Source organism: Sebastes fasciatus, chromosome 4, assembly GCF_043250625.1.
Source record: "Sebastes fasciatus isolate fSebFas1 chromosome 4, fSebFas1.pri, whole genome shotgun sequence".
Taxonomy (NCBI): domain Eukaryota; kingdom Metazoa; phylum Chordata; class Actinopteri; order Perciformes; family Sebastidae; genus Sebastes; species Sebastes fasciatus.
In genome coordinates, this window is record NC_133798.1 from 1917618 (window position 1) to 1940580 (window position 22963).

Genomic DNA, 22963 nt, shown 5'->3' on the forward strand with positions numbered 1-22963 from the left:
CAATTTTTTTGAAAGAGATTAAAAGTTACTAGTTTTCGAAACTGCTCCTGAGGTTACATGTTTGACACTACACACACCAATTTCGCACCATATGTTCATCAGAGAGTCCTTACTCATCTCATAAACAATCTAAGTGATAGGAGTCACGGTTTTTGCCTGAGAAGCACTTTTATGACATGTATGTCTCTGGTTAACTCTTATTATAAGCTGTTTCACTGAGGATACTTAGCAGTGGCCATCACCACGGCAATCTTTGATTGCTGCTAGACAGACAGGTGATTAACATTAGCCTAAACAGGTGTTTCTGATTGGCTGATTAGTGCTCCACCAGTCTCTGCCTGTCTCTGATTGGTCCATTGCTCTTAAGCTCTTTTTAACTGTACAAGTTTAAATGACATTTAAGCCTATACAGTTACTGTCTGTCTGATCAGTCTCTGCCTGTCTGATTTAAAAGTACCTCTGTCTCTCTCTCTCTCTCTCTCCCACACACACACACACACACACACACACAAACCCCAGAAGGTAACTGTATCTTAAAACAAACTCAAAATAAAATCTCTATAGAGTTACTTATCTACTATATTCTGTCTAACGACTTACAGTTTTAAAGATTCTAGCTACTACTATTACTACTAATACTGCTGCTGCTACTAATACTACTACTGCTGCTAATGCTGCTACTAATACTAATACTGCTGCTGCTGCTGCTAATACTACTACTGCTGCTGCTGCTGCTGCTGCTGCTACTAATACTACTGCTGCTGCTGCTGCTGCTGCTACTAATACTACTGCTGCTGCTGCTGCTACTAATACTACTACTACTACGATTACTACTGTTTCTACTGCTGCTGCTGCTACGGATACTACTACCACTAATACTGCTGCTGCTGCTGCTGCTGCTGCTACTAATACTACTACTGCTGCTGCTGCTGCTGCTGCTGCTACTAATACTACTGCTGCTGCTGCTGCTACTAATACTACTACTACTACGATTACTACTGTTTCTACTGCTGCTGCTGCTACGGATACTACTACCACTAATACTGCTGCTGCTGCTGCTGCTGCTGCTACTAATACTACTACTGCTGCTGCTGCTGCTACTAATACTACTACTACCACTACAATTACTATTGCTACTACCTCTGCTGCTGCTACCACTACTACTACTGCTGCTACTAATACTACTACTACTAATACTGCTCCTGCTGCTACTAATACTACTACTGCTGCTGCTGCTACCACTACTACTACTGCTGCTCCTGCTCCTTCTGCTACTACTACTAATACTACTACTACTACGAATACTACTACCACTGCTACTGCATCTACTACTATTACTACTGCTGCTGCATCTACTACTACTACTGCTGCTGTTGCTGCTGCTACTACTACTACTACAGCTGCTGCTCATTCTGCTACTAATACTACTACGATTACTACTACTACTGCTGCTGCTACTAATGCTACTACTGCTGCTGCTACTAATACTACTACTACAGCTGCTGCTTCTAATACTACTAATACTACTGTTACTACTGCTGCTGCTACTACTAATACTACTACTACTACAGCTGCTCCTCCTTCTGCTACTACTACTGCTTCTACTGCTACTACTGCTATTGCTACTGCTACGACTGCTATTGCTACTACCGCATCTACTACTACTCCTGCTACTGTTGCTACTGCTGGAGTTCCTACTGCCTCTACTACTACTATTACTACTACTTCTACGGCTCCTGCTGCTGCTCCTTCTGCTACTACTTCTACTACTTTCCACCCAAATACCACTTTCTGTCTAACGACTTATAGTTTTTAAAGGTTTGTTCCACCCAAATACTACTTTCTGTCCAGGTACTTATAATTCTAAGAGTTTATTCCAGTCAAATACTGCTTTCTGTTTAACGACTTACAGTTTTAAAGGTTCATTCCACCCAAAAACTACTTTCCGTCTAACGAGTTAATTAATTTCAACTTCCATCTTTGACAGTTATAGTTTAGTTTCCTGCTTTTCTAGCAATGTATTTCAGCTCTTCCATTTTTTTGGGCCATGCAGTTTAGCTTTCAACTCTGCCAGTTTTACAATTCAGTTCTGCATTTCCAGCAATGCTTTGCAATTAATTTCATCTGTCAGCATTCCGACGCATTTTCAGCAGGAAATGCATTTTCTTTTGCTGATTTAGCATTCCCAGTATTGTTCTGCTAAGGTATATTCAACTTCTTGAACTTCTTCAACTATTTCTTTGTTTGGTGCATTGCTCTTAAGCTCTTTAACGGTACAAGTTTAAATGATATTTAAGCCTATACAGTCTTAGAGACTGATCAGATAGACAATAGTCTATCTGATCAGTCTCTGCCTCTCTCTGATTTAAAAGTTTAAAAGTCTCTCTCTCTCTCTCTCTCTCTCTCTCTCTCTCTCTCTCTCTCTCTCTCTCTCTCTCACACACACACACACACACACACACACACTTCCTGTAAATGGAGGGAGGAGGAGCAACACTGACCAGGTGATCCAGGTACATGAACAGGAAGGGAAGCCTGACTCTTAAAGTGTTCAATGACTCCATTAAGAGTCAACAGAGCAGAAGGACGAAGACCGAAGACTGAAGCAGGGTGAGTGTTAATCCAACATTTTATTACTTTACTGTTAAACTCTCTGAGTCAGTTTCCTCCCTGTGGACTGTAAAGGAGAGAAATGTTAGAATGAACTCAACAGTTTGATTCATCTGTGAACCTGGCTGAATAATACTCTTTAAACCTGCTGTAAGCCAAGAAAACAAGCAGAGATTTAAAGAGAACTAACCAGGTGGATGTTGGATGGTTTTATTATACTGTATACTGTGTGTTACCTCCTGTTCTCTCGGTCTTGCCTGTGACTCTTGAACGAACTTGTTTCCTTTGAATGTTCTGAGCTCACAGTCAGTGTTCCTGTTTTACCTCTCAGACTAACTTCAGATCAGAAGATGAGTGGTTGTGTGGAGGAAGAGGAGGACAGAGCAGAGTCTCTAGTCTCTGGCTGTCTGTCTATGAAGAGTGACGAGTCCAAAGGTCTTCCTCTACTCTTCAGTAATGAACCTGGACCCTCAGAGTCAAAGTAAGAGACTGTTTTTACTGTAAGCTGATCTGATGGATGATGATGCATTGAGGATGAAGACTAAATGTTCTGCTAAAAGATTTATATTCCACAACATGCCGCTTCATGTTGTACTAACTGAGCAAGAAGAAGTATCATTTCTGGTTACCATCTATGTTTGGATTATGAAAAAAAAGTTGCAACTCAGGAAAATGGCTTAAATTATTTTTTATTATGCAACAGACAATAGTTTTTTTCATCCAGATGTTGAGAAGAATCTTAGTCATATAAGTCTGAACAAAAAAAACATAAAAAGCACATTAGTTTTTAATCACATTGATTTAAACATAAAAATTAGATAACATTTAAATCATTTTAATTCAACCTGTTCAAGCCAAAAGAGATTCTCATGAACACACTGTGTTAAAAAGCTGATTTGGTTGAGCAACACACACAAACACTCGTAGATAGACTCTGTGGTCAAAGGTTTCCTGTCAATGGAGAGGGGAGGAGCCTCACGGATCCAGGTGATCCAGGCACATGAGATAAGAGATAAGATAAGATATTCCTTTATTAGTCCCACAGTGGGGAAATTTGCAGTGTACAGCAGAAAAGGGGATAGTTCAAAAAACAAGAAGCATCGGCTAACACAGTAAAAAAAGAGCAAAACAAAGTGAAACAAAATATGAACAATTTAACTATAAGGAAATATAAAAATAGGAGCAGTATATACAGTATTGACAATAAGCAGACTATTAACAAATATTGCACAGTGAGAATGAATTCCACCTGAGTAGTATTGATAGACAGTCAATGTACAGTATAATGCAGTTATTGTTAGTTTGTCAGTTTTTGGTGTGTATGAGTGTGTACATGAGAACAGGGAGGGATCCCAGAAAGTGTTCAGTCAGTCAGCTCAGACTCCATTTTGAGTTGACAGAGCAGAAGAAGAAAAAACTGAAGCCTGACCAGGTGGATGCTGGGTGGTTTTATTGTACTGTGTGTGTGTGTGTGTGTGTGTGTGTGTGTGTGTGTGTTACTTCCTGTTCTCTCAGTCTTGCCTGTGACTCTTGAACTAACATGTTTCCTTTAAATGTTCTGAGCTCACAGTCAGTGTTCCTGTTTTACCTCTCAGACTGACTTCAGATCAGAAGATGAGTGATTGTGTGGAGGAAGAGGAGGACAGAGCAGAGTCTCCAGTCTCTGGCTGTCTGTCTATGAAGAGTGACGAGTCCAAAGGTGATTTTCGGAACTTCAGTAATGAACCTGGACCCTCAGACACAAAGTAAGCTAGCTGCTACTAACCCAATTATATGACTCGTTTTTAGTTACCTCTGACAATGCCATGTTTTCTGTTGATTTTGTGTTTGTAGATTCAAATTTCTACACAAATGTATTTGCCAACTAAAATTTAACAAACTTCATGGAATAAACTCTTCCTCTTAGTATCTGGGACAGCTGTCAGTCACCTAACAAAGATGTAATCTAATCTGACAGAATGGCTACAAACTTTAAACCCTCGTTATATTTGACAGTAGCAGTAGTTTGTGTGTTAATGACCTTAAAAAAGAGAATTTATCAAGGATTCATGTGATATGAATAAAATCATGTTGGTGTTTGCAGAGTTCAGTACAGACAGAGAGCAGAGTCTCCAGTACCCAGCTGTCTGTCTATGAAGAGTGACCGGTCTAAAGGTGATATTCTGAACTTCAGTAATGAACCTGGACCCTCAGAGTCAAAGTAAGAGAGCTGCTATATTCGACTTTCTACACAAATGTATTTGCCAACTAAAATTGAACAAACTTTGTCAAATAAACTCTTCCTCTTAGTATATGTGGCAGCTGTCAGTCACCTACAAAAGATGTAATCTAGTCTAATAATAGTGTCTAATAGTCTAATAGTCTGGTGGCTTTGAAGAGAGCGATATAATGGCTTCAGTTCCCCGTCAGAAAGGGCTGTCTGACGGTGAGGTAAAGCAGCTGTGGATGGGAGCAGCAGAATGTATTTTAGCCACCTAAAAAATAAAAAAAAATAAAAATTTGTTTAAGTGTACGCTATATTTCGAATATTTTCTCTGCTTTACCTCGCCATCAGACACTCTCTATGGAGAGTGACGAGTCCAAAGGTTGTCCTCTGCTCTTCAGTAATGAACCTGGACCCTCAGAGTCAAAGTAAGAGACTGTTTTTACTGTAGGGAGGGAACTACAGGGAGGGAACCCTGACAGTGGTCAGTCAGTCAGCTCAGACTCCATTTTGAGTTCACAGAGCAGAAGAAGGAAAACTGAAGCCTGAGGCAGGGTGAGTGTTAATCCAATATTTTATTACTTTACTGCCATCTCTCTGAGTCAGTTTTCTCCCTGTAGACTGTAGATCGGAGAAATGCGCCGCTGCCACCTTGTGGTTTCCCGACGTGCCCTCGCAATAAGCGCGTCCATGAGCAAGTTGCAGTTTTCTTTCTCCCATCATGTTATATAGCCTCCAGAATAATATCAATGATTTAAAAGTGACCAAAGAGAGCTGAGTATGTCCCTTACTGATTCACAGTCACTTTGGGCAGTTTAGTTGGAGTTAGTTAGGTTTGAACTGAGGTTAGAAGTGGACTAAATAGTGAGGTAGACCAGCAGTCTAAGACACACATCATGTAACACTGGTGTTCCTTGTTAGAATAGAATAATATCAATGTTAAAATAAAGTCTGTTGTTCCCCTTAATAAACAAACTTCAGCCAGATCACTAAATATTTAATAAGACAGTCAGATAGGAAAAGCAGCTAATTCTTGTTTATCAAAACAGGAGAGTTAAAATAAAGGAACATTTTCATTACAGGCTGAATGCTGAATTCAGTACCAACACTTTATCTCTCCTCTGTGACCATCTGAGCTTTAGTGTCCGCCAAGTCTTAATATTTTTCACCAACAATCAACAAATCATTTTAGTAATAAAGTAATGTCTCCACAGAGAGAAGAAGAGGAGTCATGCTTCTGTGGAGGAGCTGATGCCCAGATCCAGAACAAGACCTGGACCTCAGACAGCCAGTCAGACCAGCACTGTACAAAGTAAGACCACCATACATATCTGCTCTGCATCACTTGTACTTTGTTCTCCTTTGAGAGAAAACCTGAACCCAGAAGGAATACATTTATATTTGTATGTTTTGTTTTTAGGATAGCACTCCGTCTTTGTATTAACCAATCAGAATGATGTTTGTTTTCCATCTGCATAGATGAAGATGCAGAAATTATAGAGTATGGTCTAAACCTGCTCTATATGAAAAGCATCTTAAGATAACTTCTGTTATGATTTGATGCTATATAAAAATAAATTGAATTGAATTGAACTGAACAGGAGCCACAGACTTTGAACAACATTAGCTTTCCTGCTCGGACTCCTTCTCTAACTTACAAACACACGTCTTGTCCTGCAGACCGACTTCTTGAAAAACTATTAAAAATAAATGTAAAAACCACGTTGACGTTAGTTTTGACTTCAAGAAGGGATGATGACTTTATAATTGATTATTCATATTGGCATTAGAAATAATAAGTTTCTGTGTTTTGTCTTAAACTTGTCTCTCTCTTTCAGCAGATAGAGGTCTGCAGGAGGTTGTAGATGAACATAAGATCAGTCTGAAGAAGAGATGTGAATGTGTGACTGAAGGAACTGATGAAACAGGAAGTGGAACCCTCCTCAACAGGAGCTCTACATCACAGAGGGACAGAGTGAAGAGGTTAATACCCAACATGAGGTGAGGCAGCTTGAGACAGCTTCCAAGAAGAAGACCCTCCATGACGCTCCAATCAAGTGCCACGACATCTTTAAAGCCTTACCTGACCAACAGGGACACATCAGAGTCGTTCTGACGAATGGCGTCGCTGGCGTTGGAAAAACCTTCTCAGTGCAGAAGTTCACTCTGGACTGGGCAGAGGGCTTGGAGAACCAAGATGTCAGTCTGGTGGTTCTGCTTTCGTTCAGGGAGCTGAACTTGATCAGAGATGAGCAGTACAGTCTTCTCATGTTGCTCCATGATTTCCATCCAACATTACAGAAGGTCACAGCAGAGAAGCTCGCTGTCTGTAAAGTTCTGTTCATCTTTGACGGCCTGGATGAAAGCAGACTTTCACTGGATTTCCACAACAACGAGGTTGTGTCTGATGTCACCCAGAAGTCATCAGTCAACGTGCTGTTGACAAACCTCATCCAGGGGAATCTGCTTCCCTCAGCTCTCGTCTGGATAACTTCCCGACCTGCAGCAGCCAATCAGATCCCTCCTGCATGTGTTGACAGGGTAACAGAAGTACGAGGCTTCACTGACGCCCAGAAGGAGGAGTACTTCAGGAGGAGAGTCAGTGATGAAGAGCTGTCCAGCAGAATCATCTCACACATCAAGACATCCAGGAGCCTCCACATCATGTGTATAATCCCAGTCTTCTGCTGGATCACTGCTACAGTTCTGGACCACATGTTGACTACAAACCAGAGAGGAGAGCTGCCCAAGACCCTGACTGACATGTACTCACACTTCCTTGTGGTTCAGACAAAGAGGAAGAAGCAGAAGTACGGTGAGGGACATGAGACGAGTCCACAGGAGCTGACGGAGGCTGACGGCGAAGTTCTTCTGAAGCTGGGGAGGCTGGCGTTTGAACATCTGGAGAAAGGAAACATCATGTTCTACCAAGAAGACCTGGAGCGGTGTGGTCTGGATGTCAGATCAGAGAAGAAACTCTCTGAGATCCACTGCTCAGCTCTGGCCTACATGCTGCAGATGTCAGAGGAGGATCTGGATGAGTTGGACCTGAAGAAGTACAACACATCACAGGAGGGACGATGGAGACTGATTCCAGCTGTGAGGAACTGCAGAAAAGCTCTGTAAGTCCAGATGTGATTAACTTTATAAATCAGTGTAAATTAGTTCTTCAAATATACACACTAAATTATTCTTAAAATATAATATTCTTATAAGTGTTCCACGTGTTTATTACATAAATATGTCAGTTGTATTTTGTCACAGATGTTCTTGAGCAGTTTCAAATGATGAATTAAAAAAGTTTCAGTAGTTTGTGTTTCTAACTGTCACGTTAAAGAACACATTTATTCTATTTATTTCTAATATTTGTTACATTTAATTTTTTTTTCTTATTTATCTCTTTGGGTGATGGAGACAACATGTGAACCTGGTAAAACAAATGAAAAAAACAAAAGATCAGCTGGCTGGTGGAGCACTGGGTCTAACCGGTGTAACGGCAGCAACAGAACGTTTGCTGATCAGGCGGGGAGTCGGGGCGGTCCTGGGATCAGAGTCCTGGTGCTGGAGTTTTCACTGGCTAAATTTGAGCTGACTACTAAGTGAGGGTACGTCTCCTGGAGCTGCCGCACACTCTACTCCCGGCGAAGCAGCCTCCCGGCGGCGGGGAGGACGAGGGGGGGGGGACGAGCGAGTCGATTTCTCGTTTCTGCTTCTTCTAATTTAATCCAGACAGTGCAGTGTCTGTTCAGAGCATGTCTGTTCAGAACAGGCCGAATGCTTGGCTTGCATTGTTGCTGCTTGCAGCTTTCTCGAGAACCGCTTCTTTGGGTCCTGAGCAATACACCTGCCGTGACAAAGTTGCGTCACACACCCAAATCACGGCTACTCACGGTTAGGGACACCGGTGAAATACACTCTGTTTCACAGGAGGAAACAGACCCCGGTAGCTGTTACTCACAGTCAGAAACATTGGTGAAATACACTTAGCGGAGGTAATTTCCAAATAGGTGTATTAGTTGCTTGCTTTGACATAACCACCACGGTTATAATGTAGAGCATGGATTTCATTATCGAGTGTATTTTCCTGGAGGTAACGTTATTGGTGTTATTTGTTAGTATCAAGTCTGACACCGGAAAAATACTGTCTTACTCACGGGGGAATAACACACAGCTTACTCACAGTCACACCGGTGAAATACAATAGAAGAGTTTGACTGTAAAGTGAACTGCAGTAATTGAGCCGCAGTCTGCCTGCTGTGGACGACATGCTGGACTCAGTCTGCAGAGCCCTGAAGCCCCGACCCCACTGCTGCACAGAGCGCTGGTCGCTCGTTTATTCATAGTGTAATAATATTGAAAGTGTCACGCGTCCACATTGCACCAAATTTGACAATGCACGTCCTTGGGTCCCCAGCAATACACCCACCAGGTGTGAAGTCGATTGGACGAGCGGCTATCAAGCTATGCGAAGGACATACAGACAGATAAACAAACTATCAAAACGCACACAGACCCTGCATGTATTATTGACAAGCCCTTTGTGCAGCTCTACTTCTTGGTCCTCTCATGTTGGATATATTATTGTGTAAAAGTGATTTGGTAGCACAAGTGGAGAATATTCATCAAGTCAGTGAACTGATTCAGTAATGTCAGTGACACAACAACATCAATCTAAAGTTTTAACATTAGCATTAGCTTGGGTTCTGCCGGTATAGAATATTTCAAACCGGTTTGATATTAAGCCAAACACCGGACCGGACTGGTATACCGAATTTTACCTCTAGGTGTCGTACTAGACTCAGCAGCCGCAGAGAGCCCATGAATGAGAGTGCAGTGACTCCAGTTTACTTGGTGGCAGTAACACACCTCTAATCTGGTTTGCACCATCAATAAACACTAAAGAAGAAAAAGCAGCACCACATTATACCTTACCTTGTGTGTTATTGGGCTCATCTCTTTCATTGGCTTCAAATCCAAAATGTTGCCATGTTGCCGCAGTTTTAGTTTTCTTTGACACCAGCTCTGCCATGTCTCGTCACCCCAAAAAACACATGAACTTCCTCGTAAACAAACCTCTTCTCGTTTATAAACCAACATACTATCATAGTATTACGTTAATCACGTTTTCATATTGCTTATTAGTAATGCAATACAGGCTGGATTTAGCACTGTGTCTCTGTCGGCACATGTTGTTGATGTAGGATCCTTTTTAATTTGCCAGAACGTGTCATAATGACAAATGTCGGTTCCGCCGGTTAGCATGAAATCAAACCGGTTTAAGCTTGTAAACTGGACCGGACCGGACCGGACTGGCAAAACCAAAAATCTACACAGCTCTAGCATTAGCCACCATAAACTACTGGTCATACAAGACAAACAGTGTCGTTGTAAAACCCCTGAGTGTGTTGAATCGAGCAATGGTGCATTTTATTGCTGATGAAGTCAAGTTGTGTTCCATCATCTTGTTTTTAAGTCTTTCCTTTTATTCTGTTACTCACAGAAGGAAACTCCGGTGTTACTTTCTCTTGTTGATGTAGAGAAGAGTAGTAGCAGGAAATACACAGCTTCCACCAATAACAGCGGTCTGATGAATATATAACAGCAGAATGGTTTTAGGAGATCTTATACACACCAAAGATCAATGTTATGTTTTTAATGCTGATACACTGATAACATCTTTCTGATGATATTATGATGAAAATAATGCAACCTTATTTGTTCATTAATTGTTCGTGAGCTGAATACGTTTGATGCTCAGAAAAGAGTGTGAATGACAAAACGCCATCAAAATATCTAATTATATGAATGTATAATTATGTACAGGTCTAATATTATTATGCGATTTGTTTAATTTCTCCACCGTTTGGCAGCAGTCACTGAATTTTCCCATTTATGGACGTGTACCTGACAGCAGCAGGTAGCTAGCAAAGAGAGGTCAACTCTCTCAACTGTATTATTATTACTTATTCATTGAGTTTTAAAAATGTTTTTCTAATCAAGAAGGCCTCATGCTAACTTTGTGGAGACAGACCTGGGATCAGATCACACTCACAGACTGGACATTAGGGAAGCCTCAATGTAACTACATTTTGTGTAACTCTCTCTTCATCTGCAAGATTAAAGAAAAACAAAGATTAAAAGTCTGCAGGTTTAAGAGAGAGGGATGAGAATTATTGTTTCATGTCAAACAGTGAGATAAGATTAGCTGAACCACTGATGTGCTGAGCAAATGTTAATCGAAGAAGTATATATCAAACTGTTTAGTCATCAAATGCATGAAGTAAATATAAACTGTCCTCTTTCATAATAACATATTTTGTAATTTTTGTGTCATCACAGACTTTCTGACTATGGACTCTCAGATACTCACTGTGCAGTTGTGGCCTCAGCTCTGAAGTCCAACCCCTCCCATCTGAGAGAGCTGGACCTGAGTAACAACAACAACCTGAAGGATTCAGGAGTGAAGCTGTCTGCTGTACTCGAGAGTCCCAACTGTAGACTGGAGACTCTGAGGTCAGTTCACTGACTGTCGCTCATGTAGTTTGTACACACACTCTCTATGCACTGGCCCTTCTCCAGATGGCTCTAGAGAGGGACATTCACGTTTTCGCGTCGGCCAGCGTAGTTCTCCAACACGCTTGGCACACAGGAGAGGCTTCAGTTGGTTGTAATCTCCTCACCTCACCGCTAGATACCGCCAGATTCTACACATTGGACCTTTAACCACAGACCTTATTTCAGGCATCTATCTAAAAACCCATTGACTTCCAGACAAGGGAACAGAAAGTGCTGTCTTCCCAGCCCTAGTAAACACTCACTTGATTTGTCTGACTCAGACTGCTGAATCTTTATATTAGTTTCAGTTGAACTTATGAAGTATTTTCTTACAGTGTAGTTGTGTGAGGAAGTGACCACTTCACGGGAGGAATGGTTACTGACACCAATAACTCTTTTAATGTACATATGACATGTGGCTGTTGTTTATAGACACACTTGAACAAATGTGGACCTTTTCTGTAAATGACATAAACCTGCTAAGCTACCAGATACAGTGAGAAGAAGGCCATGTAATAAATGAAGTAATGAAGTCCAACAAGTCTGATTTGATATTGATCCTCTAATTCTAAACTTGACTGAGATCAGCAGCATGTTATTGATGTGTGTTGACATGAATAGGTGTATGAATGTTGTGGTGACATTTGGATGATGTCTGTAGAAGGCTGACATTATGATGAGCCACAATAACACAATGACAAAGTCACTCTACTCATTTTAGGGAAAAGATCATTGATTAGGACATAGTGATGTTGAGCTACACATTTAAAACCTGAACACATATGATTGGATTATAAAGTGATTTTTATCTTCATTTATTCTTTATTCAGACTGAGTTACTGCAGGTTGTCAGAGATCAGCTGTGCTTCTCTGGCCTCAGCTCTGAAGTCCAACCCCTCCCATCTGAGACAGCTGGAGCTGAGTGGAAACAAGCTGCAGGATTCAGGAGTGAAGCTGCTGTCTGATCTTGTGAAGAGCCCACACTGTAGACTGGAGACTCTGAGGTCAGTTCACTGACTCTCTTTTACCATTATAGATCTTGTATGTTTAATTAACAATTGAACCTGATTTATGTACAAACATAACTTACATCCATAAAGTTGTTAATGTCCTTTTCTTCATATTTTCATGTTTCTTGAACTAAATTCAGTCTGCAGTCACAAAAGACTTGTGTTTCTTAAAGAAAGAAAATGTCCACTGTTAGTTGTTAAAGTAAATGAATGTTTATCATTGTTGGTAAATGGTCACATCTGGCTACAGAAGATCCTCTGAACTAATATTCAGGGTTCCTACGCAGTATGGAGAAGTATGGAATTTGATTTTAGTCATTTCCAGGTCTGGATGAGTATGGAAAAAAGAAAAGAGAGAATGGAAAAACATTTCTGTTTCCAGACTGTTGCCCCTATTCTGCTTTCTAAGATATAAAATTCAGAATTTCTTAAATAAATAGATTTTACAAGCAGAGTGTATCTCACGGCATTTGGAGCAGCCGGTGCAGCCACAATGTTTACTACTGTGTGAGAGAGCGCGGGCCAGAGCGAGCTTGATGTCGTTGAAAGCAACACAGGAAGTAGGCTCTGACTGAACGCGCACTCCTACAGAGCTGCCTCTACGCCTGTACGTCACAGCCAGGGCAAAATCCACCATAGAGGCCAACTAGGCAACTGCCTAGGGCGGCACTTTGGCAGCCAAACGTGGGCCAACTATTCATCATGAGCAACATAACAACAATAATATAATAATAAAAAGTAACCGGTAACTGCAGGCAGGCGGCACAGAGCAGAACGCTGGCTGTCAGACTGGGACAATCTAATACTTTACATATTGAGGGGGGGAGGAGCGGCCCCTCCTAATTTGGCCTGATCCTCGTTTTGCCTGAAATCTGATTGGCTCAGTCATTTACATCATGAACGTGATGAACTGTGATCAGTGTTCCAGCTGGCCGGTCTGGTTTTGATTCAGTGGTGCGAGCTGATACAAACTGAGGAGGTGTCATCCACGATAAAACTAAATCAGTGGTAAAATGAACAATTCCGGGGTTGGTGGTGGTGGTGTTGGGTGGGGGGGTTGGGAGTCTGAACCCCGAGTCACAAAGTGAAATATGGTCTGAAAAATCTACAGAGAAGTCTGGAAAAGTCTGGAACTTTGAAACGTAAAATGTGTAGGAACCCTGAATATTTGTTCTGAATTGATCAAGTTTAATTCACGAAGTACAAATATTATTATTCCACAAGATCCGCTAGATTTTCTAAAGCCTGAAAACAGAGCCATGAGGAGGTACAGAAGTCTAGTTTTCTCTCAGAAAACTTGAATTACAATATGCTGAAAGGTTATTATGGGATGTTTGCCCAATGATGACAAAAATATACTGCCTACCGCCACTTTAATGAAGTAGAAATATTTCTCTGGTTTCTGTTTGCTTCAACGTATTCCACTAATAATGTCTGATCATTGATATTGATCCTTCAGCACACACACATAGATGAACACAGAGATCAGCAGCATGTTATTGATGTGTGTTGACATAAACAGGTGTATGAATGTTGTGGTGACATTTGGATGATGTCTGTAGAAGGCTGACATTATGATGATCCACAATAACACAATGACAAAGTCACTATACTCATTTTAGGGAAAAGATTATTGATTAGTTGAGCTACACATTTAAAACCTGAATACATCTGATTGGATTATAAAGTGATTTTTATCTTCATCATTTATTCTTTATTCAGATTGAGTTGGTGCAGTTTGTCAGAGATCAGCTGTGCTTCTCTGGCCTCAGCTCTGAAGTCCAACCCCTCCCATCTGAGAGAGCTGGATCTGAGTGACAACAAGCTGAAGGATTCAGATGTGAAGCTGCTGTCTGATCTTGTGAAGAGTCCACTCTGTAGACTGGAGACTCTGAGGTCAGTAGAGGGTCGGAGTCGGTCCATGCTGGTTTCAGCAGTATTGTTGTGATGTGTTTCCTCCTTTAAGCTGTGAGAGGAGAACGGTGACACACAGAGAGAGAGAAAGAACAGTCAGCCAATCAGATCAGCCAGAAGCTTGTTGTGATCATGTGTTAGAGTTGATGTGAAGAAGATGTTGTTGTTGTGTTAATGACTCCAGGAAATAAAGCTGGATTACAGCTGACAGCATCACAACATGTATAGAGACAGTGGTCCTCATCCATCAAACTGTCGTACCATCAAATCTGATCAGAAAGTCTTTGTTCTCTCATTGATCAGTTCATCTCTGTCACAGCTCTGAGATCAGTCTGACTGAAGCCTCAAATCACTGGCTCTTATTTCATAGAACCATGGTTACATTTAGTAACCATGATGTGATATGCCCAAAGAGCTATTAAAGGAGGGTAACGGGATGAGGGTGTGGAGTTTTAGTGTCCTTTGTAACTCGTTCCAGTCACTAGGAGCAGCACACTGGAATGAGTGCCGACCAGAGGAGGTGCAGACTTTAGGAACGACCAGTCTGATTTACTAGAAGATAAATTGTGGTTACTGTTGGAGATATTGAGTAGTGAGCGGAGATATGGTAAATGGACTTGGACTTGGACTTATATAGCGCTTTTCTAGTCTTCCGACCACTCAAAGCGCTTTACACTACATGTCAGTATTCACCCATTCACACACTGATGGCAGAGGTGCCCATCAGGATTTAATCTAAATACTCATTCACACACCGATGGCTATGCCTCCGGGAGCAATTTGGGGTTAAGTGTCTTGCTCAAGGACACATCGACATGTGACCCGGAGCAGCCGGGGATCGAACCACTGACCTTCCGATTGGTGGACAACCTGCTCTACCCTCTGAGCCACAGCCGCCCTGGCTATGGAGATATGGAGGTTGGTTCTGCCAGTGACAGTTTTATAAATGAACTGTGTGCTGCATCAGTGACTGACAGCTGATGAAAGGAGTCTGTGTAAACACTGAGTCATGACTTCTGTTCTCTTCTTCTCATCAGATGGAAGACATGATCTCTGTCAGAGTGTGAGTGATCAGAAAAGTGGATGTGTTGAAAGGATCAGCTGTGTCCTGATGATCCACAGAGGTTCACCACCTGGACCTGCATCTTATTTTGTCTTTTTTTATTCATTCATTCATATATTCTGAACCCAAAATGCCTCTGCTGAATAGTTCAGTTTATGACAACATAACATGTAGATAAATGCATTTAGATAGATCTTTCTGCTTTGCTTTGTGTTGCAGCTCCACCCTGTGGAGCGATGGAGTTTTGCTGTTTATTTTGACTTATTTCTAAATAACAGTAGTAGTTAATAAAGTTACCTTATTAAAACCGAGCCCTCAGGAAGAGCACCGGGCTTTGATGCCCATTTTCGTAGTGGCCAAACAGCGGTACCGGGTACCTTTTTCACTTGGCAGTCGAGCCATTTTAGCTTCATGCTCAACTGAGACACTCTGATAGGAATGAACGCGAGCCTCCGACACTTTATCCACTTCTCTTTATTCAGTGTTGAAGCGATCATTATCATCACCGTTCATGTTCTGTTGTTCCTGCTGGAGCTGCTTTCTGCCAGCAGACGTCACCATTCCCTCTGTTTTACCACAAAGGTGGTTTATCTGAATGGATGCAGGAAACACTGACCTGATGGTGTGAATGCTTTCTTTCTGAAGTATGAACTGATTCGAGTTTGGTGGTCAAAGGTCACTGTGACCTCACAAAACACATTTTTGGCCATAACTCAAGAATTCATCTGCTAATTATGACAATTTCACAAAGATGTTTATTATGATAAAATGATGAAGTGATGACATTTTGGACAGACGTGGATGTAAACTGCAACTTGAGCAGACAACTGTGAGGCGGTAATTCTATTTTTTTTCTTCTTCTTTTTGAAGGGAAAACAAGTTTATTTATTTCATCAATGTTTAAGTATTTTGATTTAACTCATTTTAAAATAAGTTAGCTAACTTTGCGATATTAACAAAGAAATGTAGCTAACGTTAGTGTTAACGGTCAATTTCATTTTTTAAAACTTAAACATGTTTCTGTTGTTTTCTGTCCACATTTTAAGATGAACAAATATCTGTTACTGCACTCGACAGTGAACTCATCATTGTAGTAAAGATGAGACTGCATGTATGTTGTCATATTAGTACTCAACAACTGTCTTTGACAGAATCTCTTTAACATCTCACACAGTTAATAAAAGTTCAATAATGTTCCTCAGCAGGGAGAGAAAACTGCATGTTCACATGTTCTAATAAGTGCAGGAGTATATTCTAGTATATGTTACAGTCCCAGTAGCTATAGTTTGTACCTCTCATGTCTTACCTTTAAACTCCAGTCACAGAGCTAAGCAGACTATTTTCTGATAAAATCCTTCATCAGCAACACAGCTGTATTTAAAGACTCCACAAAGACTCTTCTGAACATCTTTTGTAAAATAAAAACAAATTAATCAGTTTACCAAGTTGTGATTGTATTTCCAAATACAGGTTGCTGAAAACGGCACGTCCTTGCTCTTTTTTTGTAAAACACAAGCAAAACGTTCACACGTTTTGTAGGATATTGGAAGAAACATCAATATAAAGAAGACATTTTAAAATTGTGCTTCACATTGTACTAATTGAGCAATAAGATGTGTCATTTCTGGCTTTTTTTGATTATTGTATGTTTAATAATAAACTTGTACACCTCTCTTGTCATGGCTCATGAGCCGGGTCATAAACACACACGTCTTAAACACATCAAGTTAAAAAGCTGATCTGTGCGAGCAAACACACACACACACACACACACACACACACACACACACACACACACACACACACACACATGCACACACACACACATGCACACACACGCACGCACTCTTTTTGGTTTGTTTAGTTTAGTTATTTAGTTAGATTAATATTGTGTTTTAAACCTTTATACTCTTGTAAATAAATGCTTGTGAATTATACATGATGGTCTGTTTAATGTTGTACAAGAGTGAATAATGCCCTCTGCTATCTCGAGAACTACAAAATCCTTAAACTGTAACTTGATTTATGGTTATAGTTATTAATTTAATTATTAATCAAAGATGCTAATTGATAGTAAGTATACTTAATTAGACTTATTCATGAGACTACATTTAATTGGCTATCATTTTCCCTTTGTTTCAAAGAGTTGCGCCCCGAGGATGATTTAATATACTGTATATTACATCATATCATTTAATATAATTAATCATTTTGATAATGATTAATTATGTTGGATAGCCATTTTAATGCCTTTTTGATCTTATGTACCAACATAATTTGGTTCCCTATTATTATTCATATATATTGAAAATTGAATATTATTTTTATTGATATTAGAAATTATATTTAATATTTTCTAATAACTAAACCAGCTCCTACTTGCGTCCCCAACATAATGGTGCCCCGTGTGAGGCATATCATTTTTGGCATGTTCATAATTGTGCAATATTAATTAATATTAATTTCAGCATAATTTTTTTGCTGAATTATTTTTTTTATTCCATTTCTAAACAAATAATATAATATATAATATATAATATAATATATATATAATAAATCAATATATATTGCTAATTTATTAATATACATTTTTATTGATATTAATAATTTTCTTAATAACTAGACCAGCTCTTACTTGCATCCCAACAGCCTATTCATCCACAGATAATACAGCTGCTTACTGTGTTACACCAAATTCCCACCAGAGCAGCGGCGAAGTGCGGCCTGCAGCGAGCTGCCATGCGACGTCTATGAAAAGCTGCAGCGGCTGCTCCCAAGCTCAGCGAGTTATGGCCAGAGAATACCTGCAGCCACCTGAAACACATGAACATGCCACCCAGTCGCACTTTGCCGCTGCCTGGTGTGTATTTGGTGTTACGATGGTTTGTTAATCAGAGGTTTCCCCTCCTTCACAATGTCCTCCAGTCAGAGGCAGAGAACTTCCCGTACCACACTGTGATACGGTTGGATGATTCTTTAAAATCCGTTCATCTAATTTTGCCTCACAAAGTCATAATCATGTGTTTCATGTTGTTACATGTTGCACCACAATAACATCTCAACCCAGTCGCCAGGAAAAATGTTGCCATTGTACGTTTCTGCAAACCACGGGATACGTTGAATTTCGACGTTTCATAAATAAATGTATCATATCGCACTCACAGAAACACACAATGACACAAGGTTAAAGTTGTGAAACGTTTAGGTTTAGGCAACAAATCTGCTTGGTTAATGTTAAAAAAATATGGTTTGTCAAAATAATAAAGTAACAACCGTGACAACGTAAATAAATGAACAGGACAACATTAAAATTAAATGTTCAGACGAAGGCTGTGATGTGTAAATAATAAAATAATTATTCAACTCTAGCAAGTTTTCTCTTTTGAGCTTTTAGGGTGTTTTCAATAGTAATAATAATGGTCCAAAATGATGTGAAATTGCATTTTCAATTGCATTTTCAAGTCACATTTTCTTGGGGAAGGACCCTCAAAGACAATATCTCCTAGTATCTTTTGAGAAATTCAGACAGTAATGATTGCTGATACCAGCCGATACACATGCCAACATGTGAAGAATGGGAGTACTGGCACTTATTTTTTTCCACTTCAAACACTGAACAAAACTATTACAGATTTGATTAATAACACGCGGGCTTCTTGGACTTGTGTGTGAATGAGACTCAAACTATTAAAATCAGAGAGGTTGTTGCAGAGTTGAATAGTGCAGCGATTCTGGCGTGTGTACTCAGTACTAGACCGAAACCATAACGGAGGAATAAAAACAGTGGGGCATCAGTCTTGCTCTGACTGGAACTCTTACGCCGGGGCCACACAGCGCGCATCATGCTTGCGTGACGGCAGCGTCACGTCGTGGCCGCGTCATGCCCACCTAGGGTGTTCACACTAGACGCGAGTTACCCACGTCTCGGGAGCGTCCCGGAGCTACCTGTCAGCTGTGTTTTTGCTGTTGCTGACAGCCCTTTCTTTCTACATAGAGTTTGCCTTTTAATGGCCATTTAACTTCGTAATAAATGTGATTTATATTTATTTAAGACAAAAAAGGGTAAGAACTGTGTGGTAATTTGTAAATATTATTAAAAACAAGCAAATAAATTCATACATAAATATTAATATATAGCCCATATAAATCCCTCTTTTCTGTCAGTGAAGAGGGATTTATATATATATAAATCCCTCTTCACTGACAGTGAGGAGGGATTTCTATGGGCTATATATATATATATATATATATATATATAATCCCTCTTCATTGACAGTGAAGAGGGATTTATATGGGCTATATATATATATATATATATAAATCCCTCTTCATTGACAGTGAAGAGGGATTTCTGTGGGCTATATATTAATACAAAAAAATAAATAAATACATTAGTAGTAAGAGAGAGCCTACAGCAATCCCTCTTCACTTTGACTGGCAGTTTTAACGACTTAATTTACATCTGGGGCGGGACAGCAATTTACATTATAAATGCTGATGTTCCGACATCTCAGGCAACTTGGAGCTTTTCACCACCTTGTTGCTGAACTGCGCCTTGATGGAGAAAAACACCTGAAGTATTTCAGAATGATAAATATAAGTAAAGTGTTTTTTTTTTATTATTATAAAACAAAGCAAAATAAACAGTTTCGTTATTTGTTAACCTTTAGAAAACGAAAATTATTATTAAATATCTTTAAAAAAATTAAATAACACCTCTAAAAGAAAGAACAATAAAGTTACGTGGTGTTTGTTGAGAGAGAGAGAGAGAGAGAGAGAGAGAGAGAGAGAGAGCGAGAGAGAGAGCGCATCAGAAAAATACTGCCAACTATCACCTGATGTTCTTATAACCTATTAACCCAGTCTATTATATGTATAGCATATGTAGGGTTTCTGCTATGACTACTACAGTGTTTACATAATTAAAAGCCTGTACTATATTAACTTGATGGAAACCTGCAAGCAGACAACTGCTTTATTTAGAGTATTTCAGAATAAAAGCATTGTGTTAATGAATGAATGATTCTGTGCACTAAAAACGCTAGAGGACTTTTATTTTGAAATCTAGATAGGAAGTGTAAAATATTGATGGTCAGTGACATATTCTACAGATGTCTAGACATGGAAACTGTAGTAATCTTGCTCATATACTGTCAATAGATCACCTTCACTGTCTGTTGCTGCTGGGAGACGCAGCCGAGAGGTAAGCGGCAAGCGTGAAAAATAGGCGAGCCTTCTATTCTATAAAATAGACGCGCGTCTGACGTGCGTCTGACGCGCGTCTGACGTGCGTCTCATGCGGGCAGTGTGTCCACTCTAACCTGTTAACATGGACGCCGAAATAAAAAACAACACGCGACGTTGCTGTCACTCGAGCATGATGCGCGCTGTGTGGCCCGGGCTTTACTCTCTCTCAAGAGCGGAGAAACTTTATTGAACACATGTCAGTTGACATAAACACACCCCTTGTTAACACCATCTACATTTCCTGCTTCTGGTAACATACAAAATAAAAGCTTACTTACACAATTGAGAACATATCTTTTATATATATGTCAACAGAGGTGTTGTAGAGCTTCATCAGACTTCTTCTGTCACTTCTCATAATAACATCACTATATAACATTGATCATAATTGGCAGGTTTGTTCTTCAGTCTGTGTCATAAACAAACTCTGAATCAGCATTTTATCAGTTGATTTAATCTTTTTCTTACCTCCTGACACTTCCTGCTTTTACCCCCTTGGTGATGTCATTGATGATGTCATGGGATAGACCAAATATGTGGGGGAGTGGGGAGGAGGGAGATTTACTTGAAGATATAATGTTGATTAAGATGAGTCGTGTTTAAAGCGTTCTCACAGAAAATGATCAATGTTGAAGTATTTCATGTTTGAACTGTTGATGTTTGATGATTAATGTCACTTTCTGTTTCCCATCTGTGTCAGGTGTTTAGAGCCGGACACACCTGAGTGAAGTTTGGTCCTGGCTAAGATCAACATGTACTTCTCCGGTCTATGGACCCAATATAGCGTCACCCATGTCCTCTACTGGGCGACCAAAGCCACATGACCATATATACAGTATCTACTGTAAGTGCTCTGATATGTGGGCGTGTGTGTTTTGACGGGTTGTCTTTTATATTTTCAAATGGTTTTCTGCCCAATTAAAATGTTCTTTGTAATTTGCTTTATGATGACCCTGACCCTGAAGGCCTCAAACCCAAACAGTAAAGTTGTTCTGTAAGTGCTGCTGGAGTTTTACCTTTTTCTTTACTCTCCACACTGTAACTGTCTGCTGGACTTTAAAAACACTCTGCATGGAGTCTAAAGGGAGGATGCAGTTTGCTCAGGTAGCAGCTCAATAGGCTCGTTGGAGATGAGCTGCGTCTCACCTGGAAAGTAGACGAGATCAGGCGGCAGCAGCAGGGGGTAGTGACTAAAAGCTGCGATCAAGTCTGACAGTTTCCAGCAGCCTTCAAAGAATTTACAGGAAGTCACTTCCTGTTAGATCTGATCTGTAGTTCTGTAGATTCACTTGTAGTTTTCAGACCATGTCTGGATTTATTTATATTTGTTTGTAAATCTATGTGGAAATGTGCGTGTATCTGGCATTGGATTCTATCCTTTATCATTTTTATGTCCGACTTGTAAAGCACATAATGAGTATTCGTTTTGATAAGTATTATATGTAGATAACCTTCATTATTATAATAATTATTATTATTATTATTATCAACCACACAAGATGTGTTTGTTAACAGATGAAACCTTCATTGCACAACATGAGACTAATACCCTACAATCTAGTGTTAGATATATTACACAGAAAGTTTTGACTTTCTACTACACGTGGTGTTCGCTGTCAAAACTGAGAGCCAATCAGCTCTTTGATCAGGCTACAGCCAGGCCTTTCCCGTAATGCCCTGGGTCTTGCAGTATCTCTGCTTCACACACCACGGCTGAAGGAGTCTGACACTGAAATAGCTTTATAACACCTGACAACAAACGGACCTCAAACAACTTTCTTCATTTATTAGAAATGGTAAATGGACTTGCATTTATATAGCGCTTTTCTAGTCTTCCGACCACTCAAAGCTCTTTACACTACATGTCAGCATTCACCCATTAACCCACCCATTCATACACTGATGGTAGAGGCTGCTAAGGTGCCAACTTTGCCCATCAGGATCTAATCTAAATACTCATTCACACAGCGATGGCTATGCCTTCGGGAGCAATTTGGGGTTAAGTGTCTTGCTCAAGGACACATCGACATGTGACCCCGAGCAGCCGATCGAACCACCGACTTTCCGATTGGTGGACAACTACCAACAACTACCCTCTGAGCCACAGCCGCCCACAGAAAGAGTTTTCTTTTCATGATCTGTTATTTCCCCCATTAACTTTTATTAAGGATACTATTAAAGTCAGAGAGATAAGGAGGGTCTGTCTTTTACACCTTTTACATCATTTATCGTCATTTCTATTCAGTCACATGTGAAGCTGATAATTCTTGAGCATCGGGATTTTATGTGAGTTACATCATTTAAATTTTCCCTGAAACATTTAGCTTAATACATAATTTCTAGTGTCAGAATATCAATAAA

At 40.1% G+C, this 22963-nt stretch overlaps 1 protein-coding gene and 1 long non-coding RNA gene across 2 annotated transcripts in view; one reads left to right on the plus strand and one right to left on the minus strand.

The window, feature by feature from the left end:
• Nucleotides 1-22963, minus strand: part of LOC141766939 (uncharacterized) — a 282348-nt gene that overhangs the window by 37741 nt on the left and 221644 nt on the right. The window lies entirely within an intron of this gene.
• Nucleotides 2516-22963, plus strand: part of LOC141766920 (protein NLRC3-like) — a 109127-nt gene continuing 88679 nt past the window's right edge. Inside the window, exons 1-4 of the mRNA XM_074634122.1 lie at nucleotides 2516-2610; nucleotides 2942-3091; nucleotides 4206-4355; nucleotides 4694-4810. Of these exons, the coding sequence (XP_074490223.1) occupies nucleotides 2555-2610; nucleotides 2942-3091; nucleotides 4206-4355; nucleotides 4694-4810 (473 nt within the window). The 5' untranslated portion in view covers nucleotides 2516-2554. The remainder of the gene's footprint in view (nucleotides 2611-2941; nucleotides 3092-4205; nucleotides 4356-4693; nucleotides 4811-22963) is intronic.